The sequence below is a fragment of the Hypanus sabinus genome, chromosome 24, assembly GCF_030144855.1.
Source record: "Hypanus sabinus isolate sHypSab1 chromosome 24, sHypSab1.hap1, whole genome shotgun sequence".
NCBI lineage: Eukaryota > Metazoa > Chordata > Chondrichthyes > Myliobatiformes > Dasyatidae > Hypanus > Hypanus sabinus.
In genome coordinates, this window is record NC_082729.1 from 4,728,192 (window position 1) to 4,745,353 (window position 17,162).

The window sequence follows — 17,162 nt, forward strand, 5'->3', positions numbered from 1 at the left end:
CTTTATGTCTTTGGACTGTGGGAGGAAACCAGAGCACCCGGAGGAAACCCACACTGTCACGGGGAGAACGTGCAAAACAGGCAGAGACGGGAATTGAACCTGGGTCATTGGCGCTGTAATGGTGTTGCTCTAACCTCTGCTTAAATTTGTTCAGTCTGTTTCGGGGTCGGTGTTGGAGACGTTGACAACTGCTCGTAGGGCCAGTGTGTGGTTTTTGTTTCTTAAATCGAGCATGAAATGTGTGGCTGACTGCCTCCTCCCCGTGTCTCACTGCAGGCCGCTGCCCGTCATCAGTGCTCCTACCTCGCCAGCCTTCACATCAATGAGTTCCTCCAAGTCGGAGGCAATCCTGAGTGGTTGAACGGGTTGAACTTTGTGCCACAGAAAATGAGGAACCTCAATGAAATCAACAAGATCTTGGCCCACAGACCCTGGCTGATCACAAAAGAACATATAGAGGCAAGTCACCAGCAGTATATTCAAATTAATGTATATTAATGAACAATTAATTGTCTGTCGAGTCCTGGTTAAATCTGGAAGTTAGTAATTAGCATGTGGTTTCATATATAGAGCAATTCTATATAAGATGTTGCTGTCCCCACCTTGCTTGTCCATGCTCTGGACTAATTGAAAGCAGGTTTACTATCACTAGCATATAGGACTGGAGGTCACAGCCTCAGAAAAGAAGGGTGTCCTTTTAGAACGGAGATGAGAGGGAATCTCTTCAACCAGAGAATGGTGAATCTGTGGAATCCATTGCCACAGGAGGCTTGGAGGTTAATTCGTTGGCTATATTACAGGCAGAGGTTAATAGGTTCTTGATTAGTCAGGGAGAAGGCAGGAGATTGGGGCTGAGACGAAAAATGGATCGGCCATGATGAAATGACAGAGCAGACTCGATGGGCCAAATGGCCTAATTCTGCTCCTGTATCTTATGGTATGTCATGAAATTTGTTGTTATGTGGTAGTGGTACATTGTAGTACCTAATAAAAACTGAAATTATAGAAAGAAGTATGTATATATTTTTTTAAAGATGTTAAATTTAGTAAGTAGTGCAAAAAAAGAAGAGGGAAACAAAGTCGTGAGGTGATGTTCAAGGGTTCAATGTCCATTCAGAAATCAGATGGCAGAGGGGAAGAAGCTGTTCCTGAATCGTTGAGTGTTGTCTTCAGGCTCCTGTACCACCTCCCTGATGGCGGAGGGGAAGAAGCTGTTCCTGAATCGCTGAGTGTTGTCTTCAGGCTCCTGTACCACCTCGATGGTGACAATGAGAAGAGGGCATGTCCTGGGTGATGGGGGTCCTTAATGATGGATGCCGCCTTTTGGAGAAATCGCTGCTTTTTTTTAAAAAATATATATTTTTTATTCTTTTTTCCTACAAACAAACAACAAAAAAAAAATACAGCACATTCACAAAAACCACGGCCATAAGAAAATCAAATTGAATATTGAGCAGCAAAAGGGAGAATAATATAAAGGCAAAAGTAAACATACACAGCAGAGGTGCACCGCACCAACCCTGTAAGAAAGTCCAATGCAGGGCCCCATATCCTTTCAAAGATGTCCCCTCTGTCCTCATTACATAGTCTCAGTCTCTCCAAATGTAAAGTGTTTGCCAGTTCTCTCAGCCTCAGATCATATGTAGGCACAGAGTCCATTTTCCACATTTGCAGGATTAACTTCTTAGCAATCACCATTCCAAACAATACAGCCATTTTTTTTTCATACTTATTGTCTGAAGATAGGGAGCTTGTTGCTCCAAGGATGGCTATGAGCGGGTCCGGTTCCCACCACTTCCCAAAAGCCTCAAAGAAACAGTGAAAAATACTTTTCCAGTATGCATAAAGCTTACAACATGACCAGAATGAATGTGACAAGCGACTCCTTGACGTCCTGGGTACAGGGGAGGCTAGTGCCCATGATGGTGCTGACCGAACTCACGACTTTCAGCAGCTTTGATCCTGTGCAGTACCAGCCCATTAGAATAATCTGTCGTGTAACAGTGGCATTAACTGAGTGCCTGTGTGTTCTTTTAGTGCTGCCCCTCCCATTTGAGGGAGTAAACGTGGCTCTCACCAAACGGAGAGCACGCTGAATGGTGTCCGCTTTCCTTGCATTCTTGGGCCGAGTTGACGGCGTACCAAGTTGTGATGTCTCCAGATCAGATGCTTTCCCCAGTGGATTGATCAGAAATGGAGGCTCAAGGGAGCTTGCCAGATTTCTTCAGCTGCACACAGGCATCCAATCTGGTCAGCAAAAATAAACGAGATTCTGCAGATGCCGGATATCCAGAGCAACACACACAAAGTGCTGGAGGAACTCAGCAGGTCAGGCAGCGTCGGCAGGAATGAATAAACCGTCGACGTTTCGGCCAGAGACCCTCCTTCGGGACGGAGAAGGAAGGGGGCAGAAGCTGGGATGAGGAGGTGTGGGGCGAAAGGAAGGAAGTACAGGCTGGCAGGGGAATAGGTGAGAGTGAAGGTGGTTGGGGGGGCAGAGAAGCTGGAAGGTGTGACAGGTTGAAAAGATAATTGCTGAAGAAGGCATCTGATAGAAGAGGACAGTGGACCATGGGAGGAAGGGTGCCATAGGGAGCTGATGGGCATGTGAGGAGAGAAAGGGTAAGGGAGGAACAGGAATGGGGAAATAGAAAAAAAAGAGGATGAAGGGAGAAATTACCATGGACCCCCCCCCCCCCCCCTTGCTTAATGGTATTGGTCCATGGCATAAAGTTGGGAACCCCTGAACTAAACGTTGAGCAAACTGAGGCTGTTTTCTCTCCAGTGCCCAAGGCTGAGAAGAGACTGAAGTTTATAAAATCAGGCATGAAAATCGATAGCTGGTGCTTTTTCCCAGGGTCAGTGTCAAAGACGCGAGGGCGTACATTTAAGGTGAGGGGTGGAAATTTCAAAGTTGTGCCGGGCAAATAATTCCCTTTAGTGACGGATGCCTGGAATGAAGTGCCGTAAGTGGTGGTGGAGGCAGATTTGACAAAGCTGCTTGTTTTGAGGAAGCAGGTTCACGGGTTTGGTGAGCGAGGCAGAAGACAGATTACAAATAGCAGATTAATCGCTTACTCACGATCAGCGAAACACTTCGAGCAAACATTTAAGTCGGGAGTTCGGGAATTGATGTTCATGCCATCGGGTTAGAGGCCGCCCAGATGGAATATGAAGTATCGCCGCTGCATCCCGAGTGTCCTCTTGCTCCAGATTCCGGCATCCTTGTGTCAACAGTTTACTTTGTGTCCCTGCAGAACCTGCTGAAGACCGGTGAGAGCAGTTGGTCGCTGGCTGAGCTGATCCACGCTGTCGTCCTCCTCACACACTACCACTCGCTGGCTTCCTTTGTTCTGGGCTGCGGTATCAGGCCAGAACCAGACCAGGACGGCGGCTACACGTTCAGACCTCCGTCTCCAGGCAGCTGTCACTCGGACAGCTCCACCAGCAGCGGCTCTGAGGAAGCTATCAACTGCGGTGTAGTAAGTGAACCTCTTGACATACAAGTACCCTCTGCCACGAGCCCTGTTTAGACAAGATTCCCAGCCCTAGTGCTCTCTGACACTTCGCAATGGGCTTGAATTTGGTTCAAGATTGGCAGCAGATTCTCTTAGAGAATATTGGTCATATTTTGAAATAATTTTAATGTCCATTTAAGAAACTCTTAGCTAGACGCATGGATGATACAAAAAAAAAAAGGAAGACTTTGTGTTGGAAATAACTTGGAAATTGTGTAGCTCGGGTGGCTGATGGTTGGATTGGGTTGAGTTGTTCTCTGATCTTGACAATCCATTTGCAAACGTTTCGTCACCATACGAGGAGACACCAGTGCGCTGTTCTCTCGTGGCGTGCCCTCCGAGTGCTTGGCCTTTGTATACTTGGCTGTCAGCTGATTGGTTGTCATTACTCAATTGTGACATAGGGAGGAGGTCTTTTTGCTGATTGGTTGCATGGCTACGTCAGTCATTGTGGCCTGGAATTCTGCCCGCATTGGCTTATAACCAGGATCGAGGTCTACACTTCTGTTACAGAATTGTTCCAGGAATTCTCTTTCACGTGTTTGCTTGTGCCATAACTTTCACTGAGGACGACATGGGAGGGAAGGGTTAGATTGAACTATAGGTTAAAAGTTCGGCACAACACTGTGGGCTGAAAGGCCTTTACTGTGCTGTAGCATTCCATGTTCTGTCCCATCTCTTAACCAAAACCAGCTTTACCTTAAGGTGATTGGAGGAAGTTAATTGGGGGGGGGGGGGGGGAATGTCAGAGCCAAGTTCTTTTACACAGAATGAATCAATGGTTGGAATACCCTACCGGGGTGATGGGAGAGGAATTTAAACGAGGGACACTTTAAGAGACGATAGGTATAGGCACGTGGATGATAGGAAAATGGCTGGATTGATCTTGGTATGGGTTAAAAGTTCAGAACAACATTCATGAAGAACCTGTACTGTTCTGTGTTCTAAGTCTGCACAAGTCACTTGATGAATTGTGAAGCTCAGACTTTGCTTAAAGGAGAGGTTGGACTAGATGGGTTCCCAGTCTGGGGTCCATAGAGTCCATGGTTAATGGTATTGGTCCATGGCATGAAGTTGGGAACCCCTGAACTAAACGTTGAGCAAACTGAGGCTGTTTCCTCTGCAGTGCCCAAGGCTGAGAAGAGACTGAAGTTTATAAAATCAGGCATAAAAATCGACAGCTGGCGTCTTTTCCCAGGGTCAGTGTCAAAAGATTGGAGGGTGGACATTTAAGGTGAGGGGTGGAAATCTCAAAGTTGTGCCGGGCAAGTAATTTTCTTTAGTGACGGATGCTCGGAATGCAGTGCCAAGAGTGGCAGTAGAGGCAGATACGACAACGCTGCTTCGTGTGAGGAAGCAGATTCACGGGTTTGATCAGCGAGGCAGAAGACACGGATTACAAATAAGCAGATTAATCACTTATTTACAATCAGTAAAACATTCGAGGAAACTTCCAAGACCCCCAAGTTACATGAACTACAAAACTAAACATTCAACAACCAGATAGGGTCTTTTAAGAGAGAAGCGCTGTTGACGTTTCAGGCCGAGACCCTTCGTCAGTCCTGAAACGTTGACAGCGCTTCTCCCTATAGATGCTGCCTGGCCTGCTGCGTTCCACCAGCATTTTGTGTGCGTTGCTTGAATTTCCAGCATCTGCAGACTTCATGTTTGAGGGTCTTTTAAGGGCCTCTTTGGTAGGTACGTGGAGCATGGAAAAATAGGGGGCTGTGCGCTAGGAAAATCTAGGCAGTTTCTAGAGTAGGTTAAATGGTCAGCACAACATTGTGGGCCGAAGGGCCTGTAATGTGCTGTAGATTTCTATGTTCAGACATCTGCAGCGCACTTTCCCAATGGTTCTTCAGTACTGGTTGCGACCTCTGCCTGAAGCAGGCCTGGGGATGAAGGAAACGAGGCTGAGCCTCCCACATGTACTACTCTTGTGCCCTTGTGGTGCCTGAAACTGGACTCCAGTGCCATGACATGCAAGGTAACCCATGAGAAACAGCTTTGGCTTCCTTCAGACGGGCCAGTGGATGACTGGCTTTTGACCGACAAGAAAACTAACCCCATATGTGACACAGTTTGTGGCTGTCGAATATTTAAAAGATGAAAAGATTGGTTCACGTTCAGTTAGAGTGGCTGTGGGTTAGTTTAACTGGGTGCCAATTACTTTAATGGACAAAGGCTTTGCTCCTACCATTCTGAGGAAAAGCACATTTAGACAGGGTTGCAGCAACCTGAACTTTGAACCTTTGAATCATGTGAATTTTAAACAAAGTATCTATGCAGTATGCACCTCTCAAACTTGTCTTCTCCAGATAGCCACGGAACAAACAAAACCATGGAAGTTGTTCACAGAAAAGCATAAAGGCACCCCCCCCCCCCCCCACGCACAAAGATCCTTACAAATTGATCCAAATTTAAATCACGCAACAGCTGCAAGAGCATCAAACCTATTTCACACACGCACACGCAAGTCAGGCGAACTGTGAGAACATCAAACCCCCAAATTAAGTCACTCTGATGGCAACGAGAAAGAACGGGTGAAAGCACAGAATGTGAAAGCCGTAAAACCGAAAGAATCCAGACCAGTCACTTAATCACAGAGCTCCGGGAACATCCTCTGGCGGCCTCGAGGGAGAGGGAGACCACTCAAACGCAGAGGCAGAGCAGCCAGACACAGACGCCTTATCAGGCAACAGTGAATGATAGTAAAGTGGGATCAATTGTTCGGTTTATCATTGTGTCTTAATTTCATGTTATAAAAAGAACTTATTTATAGAGTGCTTTTCATCCAGATGATGTAGTTCAAAGTGCTTTTCAATGAGACAAAGCACAAACATGAAAGTAACTTCAATTGCCCCATCATTGAACTATTCCCACAACCTAAAGACACTTTCAAGGACTCTTCAAATCGCACTTCCTCAATATTTGTTGTTTAATTATTTGTCGTTATTTCATTCTTTTTGTATTTGCATAGTTTGTTGTTTTTGCACTGTGGTTGAGTGACCTAGTTGGACGGTCTTTGATTGTGTTATGATTATTTTTCTATAGCTTTATTGAGTATGTCTGGGGAAAAAATGTATCTCAGGGTTGTATATGGTGATAGGTATGTACTTTGATAATAAAATTTACTTTGAAGAGACGGGAAAAAAAGTTAGTTAAAAGCAAGTTAAAATGAATATTCGCGAACTGCTGGGAGGAACTCAGCAGGCCAGGCAGCATCTATGGAAAAGAGTAAACAGTCGACGTTTCTACCGAAGGCTTTCAGCCCGAAATGTCAACTATACTCTCCTTCCACAGACGCTGCCTGGCCAGCTGAGTTTCTCCAGCGTTTTGTGTGTGTGGCTCAGATTTCCAGCACCTGCAGATTTTCTCCTGTTTGTTAAATCGGTTTTGAACTGGCGTTTATAAGTGCCATCTCAGTCCACATCCCTTATAGTTTCAGGTGTTGAATTCCACAGTTTAGGAACGTTGGCTATTCCCAAAGGTACTGAAGGAATTAAATTGCTGCTTTCGCATAGAGATGATAAGATATAGGAGCAAAATTAGGCCATTTGGCCCATCGAGTCTGCTCCACCATTTCATCATGTCTGATCCATTTCCCCCTCAGCCCCAACCTCCCACCTTCTCCCTGTATCCCTCCATGCCCTGACCAATCATGAAGCTATCAACCTCTGCCTTAAATATACATTATGACATGGTCTCCACAGCTGCCTTTCACAATGAATTCCACAGATTCACCACTCTCTGGCTAAAGAAATTCCTCCTCAACTCTGTTCCAAAAGGATGTCCCTCTATCCTGAGGCTGTCCTCTGGTCTTAGAATCTTCTCACTGTAGGAAACATCCTCTCCACATCCACTCTATCAAGGCCTTTCAACATTCAATACGTTTCAGAGATCACCCTTCATTCTTCAGAATTCTGGTGAGTAGAAGCCCAGAGCCAGCAAACACGTCTCATATGAGAAGGCTTTCAATCCCAGAATCCCTCTCGTGAACCTCCTTTGAACTCTCTCCAGTGTCAGCACATCCTTTCTTAGACAAGGGGCCCAAAACTGCTCACAATACTCCATGTGAAGCTTCACCAGTGCTTTATAACCCCTCAACATTACGTCTGCAGTCAGTTATAAACTACAGCAAAACTTCCAAAAACAGAAATAAGGAAAATAAGCTGACAGCGATGGACAAACAAGTTCGCGTACCTGGAGTTAATCTGGCTGCCTTTTCGGTTACGTCGATCAAGAGTTCCCTACACCAGGTCATCTAACAGGTCTCCATAATTAGCTTCGATCTAGTGAGCTGGTCTTTGTGTTTATCGTTTGGGGGGGAGAGCGCAGGAGTCTGTCTGCGATCCCAGGTGCTGAGTTGTGGGCTGCAGTTTGGGGAATTTTGCTATTTTTATACGGTAAGGGTAGAGGGCGAGGGGGTTGGTGCTGGTGCAAGTGGGGGGAGGAGGGGCATCAATGCATGCCCATGGGAGGGGGAGAGGTTTTGGGGGTTCTGATGCTGAATTTCATTCTAGGGGGTTACTTATTTTGTGGATATCCCTGTAAAGCAAGAACTTTAGTTTGTATGATACATAATTCTCTGATATTCAATAGAACCACTGATACAAAACCACAGAGTGTTGCCCCATTTCCCGGTCTTCCCTAATGCGTGCTATCTGAACCCCCTCAGAGCAGGGAAGATATGCGCGAGCTCGAGGCCCTCATCGAGAGAATGAAGTTGCTGCAGGAAGGACGCCACAGTGAAGAAGCGAGTCAGGAGGAGAAGGCAACGCGCTTTGAAAACGAGAAGCGGGAAAGTTCGTTTGTAGCACCTGCAGGTAAACCGATGATGGCGAGCCAATACCGCGGCTCTCCTGAGCCACCTCACCGCTGACCTGTGCCCCCCTGTCTGTGTGGAGTACGCACGTTCTCCTTGAGACTGCCTGGGTTCTTTGTGGATGTGCTGAATGGCCTAATCTTGCTCCTTTGTGTATGCTTTGTGGTCTATGATTCCTCCTGGATCCCCCCCACCCCCACCCAAGATCCTTATTCCAGCTCAATGCTCTGATTCGATCTGTATGAAAGGTGTTGCGAGGCGAGCTATTCACTGTAACCTGGTACACAAGACAATAACTAATTCCAGCTGACCGTTGTAAATTGCTCCCAGTGTGCAAGTGAGTGGAATCTGGAAGGTACATAGAACAATACAGCACAGTCCAGACCCTTCAGCCCACATTTGTTGTGCTGACCCTTTAACCCACTCCAAAATCGATCTAATCCTTCCCTCTCGCGAGGTCCTCCATTTTTCCATCATCCTTGTGCTAAGAGTTCCATAAATGTCCCTAATCTAGCTACCCCTAATATCACGCTGGGCGTGCCAGAAACCAAATCCCTGCTACGTTTCTTTCAGCTTAAAGTGATACTCCCTCATATTAGCCACTTCTGCCCTTGCGGGTGTGGGGGGCATATGGGGGAACTTTCTGGCTGTCTGCTTGATGTCTCTTGTACACCTCTAGCAAGTCATCTCTCACTCTAAAGAGAAAAGCCCTAGCTCATTTCATAATACATGCTCTCCAAACCAGGCAGCATCCTGATAAATATCCTATGTACCCTCTCTGAAGCTTCCACATTTGGCATGGACTAGATGGGCTGAAAGACCTGTTTCAGTGCTGTAGTGCTCCTTCCTTCCTGTGATGAGGCAGCCAGAACCGAACACAGTATTCCAGGTGTGGTCCAGCTCGGGGTTTTATGGAGTCGCAGCATTACCCTGCAACTCTAGTGGGGAGAATATACGGAACTGGTGTAAGGTCAGTGTGATGAGTGCTGGGCAGTCAGCACAGACGCAAGGGGCCAAAGAGCCTGTTTCGTTCCTGCATGTCTGAGTTTTTCTAATTCATGGCCGCCGTTCTTCCTCAGCGGATGATAATGAGTTGTTGCCGTCGACCAACTTGTCGTGCTTTGTCGAAGATGCGGATTTTGGGTACAAGGATTTCAGCACGCGTGGGGAGCAGCCCCCTCCGACGCTCCGTGCCCAGGTAACCTCCGTCTGTCAAGCACCTCTGATCCCACTGGGATTGGTGAAGGTCCAGGATGGTAGAGGGATTGTGTGTGTGTTTTTCCCCCAACTAGGAATTGCGCATTGAGGATAATTATTTCAGAGCATCATCGAGTGAGGGAGGATCTCATCGAAACCTACGTAATTCTAATAGGCCCAGACTGAGTATATGTGGAGAGGATGATTGCTGTAGTAGGGAGAGTCGAGAACCAGAGGGCACGGCCTCAGAATTGAGGGATGTTCCTTTAGAACAGAGACGAGGGTGAATTTTTTCTGTGGAATTGATTGCCACAAATGGCTGTGGAGATGAAATGATTGGGTATACTTAAAGTAGAGCTTGATGGTTTCATTAATAATTGTGGTAACGGATACAGGGAGAAGGCAGGAGAATGGAGCTGACGGGGAAACTAGATCAGCCATGATGGAATTGACAGACCAGACACGATGGTCTGAATGGCTGAAATCTGCCCCAAACTCTTAACATTTAGTCCTCTAGTCGAGTCCACAGGATCCATAGGATTTCCATGGCAAGATGCGGGAGTAGACTGCCAGGCCTTTCTTCTGTGCAAATACTGCTCCTGTCCAGGTTGGGACCCGGCTGGGTTTGAACTCATGACCATCTGCCTTGAAGTCCAGTGCTGATGCCACTATACCACCAGCTGGCCCAATGTCTTGTGGTCTTGATATAGGTTATAATGCAATATTATTAACCCTGTGATCATTTTTGAGGATTAAGGATTAGTTTTATTTGTTAGATGTACATCAGAACGTACAGTGAGAAGCATTGTGTGTCAGCAGTCAGCACAGGGTGAGGACATGCTGGGGGCAGCGCGCAAGTGTGGCCATGCTTCCAGCACCAACGTAACATGCCCGCAACTTACCAACTCTAACCCGTCTACGTATTCGGAGCAAGGGAGAAAGCCCACGTGGTCTCAAGTAAACCATCCAAGCTTATAGAGCGTACAGTGGGAATTTCACTCCCGTCCCTGGCACTGTGTAGACAGAAAGGACCGCATCAGAAACGGGGTTCTGCAGGCGCAGGAAATCCAGAGGAACACACAATGGTGGGGGAGCCCAGCAGGCCAGGCAGCATCTGTGAAATGAAAAAAAAACAATCGTTCTTTCAGTCAGAATGATGTTGTAAGGGTTACATAATACATAAGGATTACGTGAGGCATTTGGTTTCTAACTTAGTTCGGTGTAACTCTGGGCTGAAGGGACAGTTTTTATTGTGTTCTGTTATGTATATGTACACCTGTCTATTATACTAAACGAGTATTCTCCTGTTCTTCAGGATTACTCCTGGGAGGGCCATGGATACTCCTTAATTAATCGGCTGTACCCGGAAGTTGGGCAGCTCTTGGATGAGAAGTTTCAGGTTGTGTATAATCTGACGTACAACACCATGGCGATGCACAGTGGCGTTGACACTTCCATGCTGAGAAGAGCCATTTGGAACTACATCCACTGCGTGTTCGGCATCAGGTTTGTCACGTTGCAGTTGGAATTGCTTTTCCGGATGAGGCACGCTTCAGCTGCATTTAGAGCAAAATCGTCTAACGGCTTTCCCTCCCTCTGGAACAGATACGACGATTACGACTACGGAGAGGTCAATCAGCTTCTAGAACGTAGCCTGAAGACCTACATCAAGACCGTAGCTTGTTATCCGGAGAAAACAACCAAGAGAATGTACTTGGGCTTCTGGAGACACTTCAAACATTCGGAAAAGGTACGTCCGAGATGTGGATTCCATGGGTTTTAGTCATTATATTCAGAATCAGGTTTAATATCCCTGGCATGTGTCGTGAAATTTGTTGCTTTGCAGTAGTACAATGCAATACATAATAATAATAGAGGAAAATATTGTGAATGATGGTTAAGTATTACACAAAATGCTGGTGGAACACAGCAGGCCAGGCAGCACCTGTAGGAAGTAGTACAGTCGACATTTTGGGCCGAGACCCTCCGTCAGGACTAACTGAAAGAAAAGATCCAAGACTTAAACCACCATAATGCAAAACTTTTCAACAAATGATAAACTGGAACTTTTTCATCAGTACAGGGGAGAAGGTTTCAATTTAACTAATTTGCCTTGGCTACAATGACAAAGTAGGTGGTGGGAGATGGAGATGTGTCTCTGCCAAAGGAGATGTAAGGTGCTCCTTCACTGTGCTAGCCTACAGGTCACCCTTGGGCAAGGTGTAGCACATGATCAGGGTCCCATGAAGCCTGGGAGAAGGGGGTGGATGGTCGTATGAGCAGCTGGTGTACATCACAAGTCCTGGTTATGCGACCACTGACACCAGGCAGACGATCTCTGAAGAGTATTGATAATGGCTGGGGTTACCCATCTTGTAAAGACACTGCCCAGAAGAAGCCAATGGCAAACCACCGCTGTAGAAAAATTTGCCAAGAACGTTCATGGTCATGAAAAGGGCATGATAGCCCATGTCATACGACATGGCACGTAATAATGATGTCATATGACACAGCACATAATGATGATCATGACAGTGACAAAGAGTTCAAACACCACAACTGGGGTTTGCTGTAAATTAAAGTTTAACAATATGAAGTTAAATATAGCATTTGCTTTCCGGTGCTTCGAACTGGCTGTCATGTAGTTTATTTTCCAAATGAGCACAGGTAAAATTATAACTGTTCCCAGGGTCTGAGACTCCTGACTTTCTTCCCATTATTTATCTTTGAACATAGATCATTACATCACAGCCCAGGCCTCTCAGCCCAAAGTGTTGTGCTCCCATTTCGTGTTTTGTGATTTATTTTCCCTCTCAACCCCATTCTCCCCCTGCCCTTTGACATCCTTGTAGATCAGGAACCTATCAGCCTGTGCTTTAAATACACCCACAATGTCTTTCCCTCCTCGCCCAGCTGTGGCAATGAATTCCACTGATTTGCCACTCTCTGGCTAAAGACACTCCTCCTTCAGAAGTTTATTGATCTGCTTTGAGCCTCTACGGCTCCTTAGGGTTGAAAATTGGAAAGGTTTGTCACCTCTTAGTGAGGATATTTCTCCTTTCTGAATTCTGGACCCTTGTTTTTATCTAGCAGACCTTCACCGCGGTAACAAACGTGTTTCTTTCCCTGCCTCCCTTAGGTGCACATAAACCTGCTCCTACTCGAAGCTCGGATGCAAGCCGCCTTACTGTACGCGCTGAGGGCCATCACGCGGTATATGACGTGACGGAACCAGACAGCTGGGTGTCAGTAGCTCCATCAGGTTGTCCTCGTCTCCGGGATTGCTGCGCTGGAGTGTGAACCCCTGTACGATCCAGCCAAGAACTAACGATTGAAATATATTTTAGGGAGTAAAGTTGTCTGAACTCTAGTGAGCTGGTGGTAAGGAGGGGTGGTGGGGTGGGGGGGAAATCGGGGAATAACTTCAGTATTTCTTTGCTGTGTTCTGTGCGTGCTGAATGGTGCTGAGGATTTGAGTTGTAAAGCCTCCCTGAACCTAGTGGCCCCAAGAACACAGCAGTCTTGAATGTATTCTATAGAACTTAGTACTGTGAAACCAGGGCACTGTGACGCAGGCTATCTGTATCAATACTGCCCACTGGTCTTGTATTTATTTATATTTTTGCTATTTGATTATTCAGTTTTTTTTTTCATTTCATACTTTGAATTACCAAAGCTGACTTTAGCATGTCATATCTGGGGGGGTGGGGGTGTTGTGACCAAAAGTGGGGTGAGGGTTAGAGGGGACTTTCATCAGATTGCAGGTGACAATTGTCCAGTTTGAACTCTATTCCCCCCCAAATGGACTCCCCTGTCACCAGAGTTGTATCGTGCAGAAAGCTGGTCTCCCCATGGGCAATTCACCAACTGTTGTCCTGGCCCGGTAGATCAAAAGGTGACCAGTTGTTGAATAGTGAGCTGTTAGCAGCTTATGGTACTGTTCCACCCCCCCCCCCCCCCCCCACCCCATAGCCCCGAAGATGCTAGCAGCTGTTTTTTTCAATACATTAGCAGTGATAGGAACGGCATCGCAGTGAAGATGAAGCTCTGCTTTCGGACCAAAGTTACACAAAAGCATTATAGTTGGCATTCTCTCATTTATATCTGGGGGTTTTTAAAAATGAACAAAATATTTTTACTCAAATGTAAATGAAGAAAATGTTCAAGCCATTCCCAAAAATCCTGACCTCTGTGAAGAATTGTTCATGCCTTGATTTGCACACTTTGTCCTGTTTGAAACTCCTGTTTCTGATAATATTTTGCACATACGGATATCTGGATGGGTATTGTTACTGCACTGAACAGTGTTCCTACTTAAAGTACAGAATTTTAACAATAACCTTTATTTCTGTGTAGTAGGATTTCTTGGCCAACATCAGCATAAGTTTTTTTTCTTCCCTTTTTCTTTAAAACAAAATGTTTGTCTTATTTGAGGGTATGGGGAAGAGTCTTGTGCTGAAGGCACAATCGCATTCTTCCCCTGCAATATTCTGTGTCCTTAAAGCAGTTGTTCTGAATCCTTGTATCAGTGGGTTTCTCAGGTGGTGGTCTGAGGGAACCTCACCCGAGAGTGGTAAGAAGTTTGCGCTGTCATTTCTAGACTTAAGTTCCTCTGAAATTTAAGATCAGCTTTGCTTTGAGCGTTGAAGCCCAAAGCCAGTGTAAAAGAACTTGGTTTTTGGTGATGTGAAAAGCACCGGTTAAAAAACTTCAGGCAGTGAAAGAAGGGTTAACAATCTGATGTGTGAGATCAAAATCTGGATTGTTCAACATTTTTAAAAAAACCTGTAAAATGATGGACGACAAACTAAGTAATAGAACGATTTTTGACAATCTGCCAATAATTTAACACTAAAGTTATTAGCTGGCTCAGTACCCCTTTTTAAGCAAATGTATTTGTTGAAAGGTTTCTTAATTCTGTGATCAGTTTTAGCATGTCCCTGTACAGTTATTCATTACTGGAAATAGTACCAGCTTGGGATATAAGTAGGTGCTGGGGCACAGTTTTGAACCGAAAACTTCCTCCAAGTCCTCGAGCAGCATTGGAACTACCTGGATGATCGGCACTTATGAAGAAGAGGTGGGCGTGCCTTACAGTTTGTCTGGTGTTGAACACCAGTCTCTGCCTTTTCACAACATCAAGTCTTAATGGGTGCCAGTCTCATCCAGTGTAGTTTCAGGCAGTGAGTAACCCTCGAGCGCTGGTCTTGCACACAAACAGATTCTTGCTCTGTAATTGAAGGCGTCCTTGCCTTAGGTGATTGAGAGATGAGAAGCAATTTGTGTGTCAGTGAAGTGAGCACAAATCCAGTCTGTATATTGAAGACAGACTTTCAGGTTCTAACCATTTGATAAGTGCGGAAGTTATTTTCTGTCTGGGAACATCAAATTGTGCTGTGTGATTTTACTATCTTTTGTAAAGATGTTTAAAGATGCACTGGGCTTTAATGCACTCCCTTCATGAGAAAGCTGCTTTAATTGAATAAATCACTTTCCAAAGTGCAGACATTGAGAGCAATCAGCAAAGATGCACTGAGTTCATTCAGTCTAAGCTTTTCTTCTCCACACTTTATGCTAGTTTTTTTTAAACTTGATCAGTTAATGTTTCGAGCAGTAGATTGCTTTTTTAATAGATTAATGTATGTCGACAACAAATCGACCAATTGGGAGTCTTCTGGAAATGCTCTGACCCAGGTATTGCTGCCAGCCAGCATTGCTAAACACACATTTCATGTGGTTTTAGCTGCCCTTTAAGAAACATTGAACCTACCAAGCATTGTCTCGATTTCGTGTGTTTTTTTTTGCTGTTGAGACCTTTAGAAGTTGCAACTTACTTTTGACTTTGATTTCTTAAATAAAGATACTTTTGTTTTCCCAAGAGAGTTTGGCTCTTGCCTTTTCTACATTCTCACACATGCTGCAACACTGGAGTCGACATTCAGTCCTGGCGTCCTCTGAAAGGAATCCAACTTGGGTTTAATATCACCGGCATATGTTGTGAAATTTGTTGTAAGGTGGCAGCAGTACGTTGCCATGCATAATAAAATGGTAAATTACAATATGTTCGTATATATAATTTGTTAAATAAAAGGAGAAAAACAAAGTATTGAGTATTCACGGGTTCAATGTCCATTCAGAAATCGGATGGCAGAGGGGAAGAAGCTGTTCCTGAATTATTGAGTGTGTGCCTCCAGGCTCCTGTACCTCCTCCCTAATGGTAGTAATGAGAAGAGGGGTCTTCAGGCTCCTGTCCCTCCTCCCTGATGGTAGTAATGAGAAGAGGGGTCTTCAGGCTCCTGTCCCTCCTCCCTGATGGTAGTAATGAGAAGAGGGGTCTTCAGGCTCCTGTACCTCCTCCCTGATGGTAGTAATGAGAAGAGGGGTCTTCAGGCTCCTGTACCTCCTCCCTGATGGTAGTAATGAGAAGAAGGGTCTTCAGGCTCCTGTACCTCCTCCCTGATGGTAGTAATGAGAAGAAGGGTCTTCAGGCTCCTGTACCTCCTCCCTGATGGTAGTAATGAGAAGAGGGGTCTTCAGGCTCCTGTATCCCCTCCCTGATGGTAGTAATGAGAAGAGGGGCCTCCAGGCTCTTGTCCCTCCTCCCTAATGGCGTCAATGAGAAGGGGCACGTCCTGGGTGATGGGGGTCTTTCAGGACGGATGCCTTTTTTGAGGGATTGCTCCTTGAAGATGTTCTGGATACCAGTGCCCATAGTGGAAATGACGGAGCTTACGACATGCTGCAGTTTATTTGGATACCTTGCGGAGCACCTTCCCCATACCAGACAGTGATGCCGCCAGTCTGGTATTTGGGTGGGGGGGGGGGGGTACAGGTGATGGGGCACTGTGCAGGATCAAAATAAGCTGCAGGGAGTTGTACCTGTGTGGAATGCCTGGGTTTCCTCCCAGTCCAAAGACCTGCTGGTTGGTAGGTTAATTGGTCATTGGAAGCTGCCCTGTGATTGGACTAGGGTTTAATTGGGGGTGCAGATCCAAGGGGGGGACCTCTACGTAAATAGACACACCACACAGTAACAGGCCCTTCAGCCCCCTGGTTGCTGTCAACCAAGATTCCCATCTAAGCTTCACCTGTATGGCCCTTTTCCTTCCAAACCTTTCCTATCCATTTTTTGCTAACTTTGAGCTAGCACCTGATTGGTTTAAACCCCGCCCCAAGGGTTTAAACAGTATTAATTTCCACATGGCCATTCGGAAGCAGTATTAGTGGAAGCTACTTTCTAACATGTGTAAAATATTCCATGAGGCCCAGGGAAGAATTAGGCCATTTGGCCTATCGAGTCTGTTGTGCCATTTGATTATGGCTGATTTATTATCCCTCTCAACCCTTATCTCCTTCCTCCTCCTCAAAACCTTTGGCACTGTTAGTAATCAAGAACCTATCAGCATTCCATGTTGAATATATCCAATGACTTGGCCTCCACCAGTGTCTGTGGCAATGAATTCCACAGATACACCACCCTCCGACTAAAGACATTCCTTCCCATCTTTGTTCTAAAGGGATGTTCTTGTATTCAGGGATTCTGTCTCCTGGTCCTCAACTCCCTCCCTACTGGAAACTCAATGACTACTCTATTTAAGTATTTCAATATTTAATAGGTTCCA

The 17,162-nt window shown here is 45.7% G+C and overlaps 1 protein-coding gene across 4 annotated transcripts in view; it reads left to right on the forward strand.

The window, feature by feature from the left end:
• Positions 1–15,418, forward strand: part of LOC132380418 (sestrin-1-like) — a 120,372-nt gene extending 104,954 nt beyond the window's left edge. For all 4 annotated transcript variants that reach the window (XM_059949192.1, XM_059949191.1, XM_059949193.1 and 1 more), the window contains 7 exons: positions 277–459; positions 3,258–3,482; positions 8,197–8,344; positions 9,423–9,541; positions 10,856–11,046; positions 11,146–11,290; positions 12,680–15,418. In XM_059949192.1, coding sequence (XP_059805175.1) covers positions 277–459; positions 3,258–3,482; positions 8,197–8,344; positions 9,423–9,541; positions 10,856–11,046; positions 11,146–11,290; positions 12,680–12,766 — 1,098 coding nt within the window. In that variant the 3' untranslated portion in view covers positions 12,767–15,418. The remainder of the gene's footprint in view (positions 1–276; positions 460–3,257; positions 3,483–8,196; positions 8,345–9,422; positions 9,542–10,855; positions 11,047–11,145; positions 11,291–12,679) is intronic.
• The last annotated feature ends 1,744 nt before the right edge of the window (positions 15,419–17,162 follow it).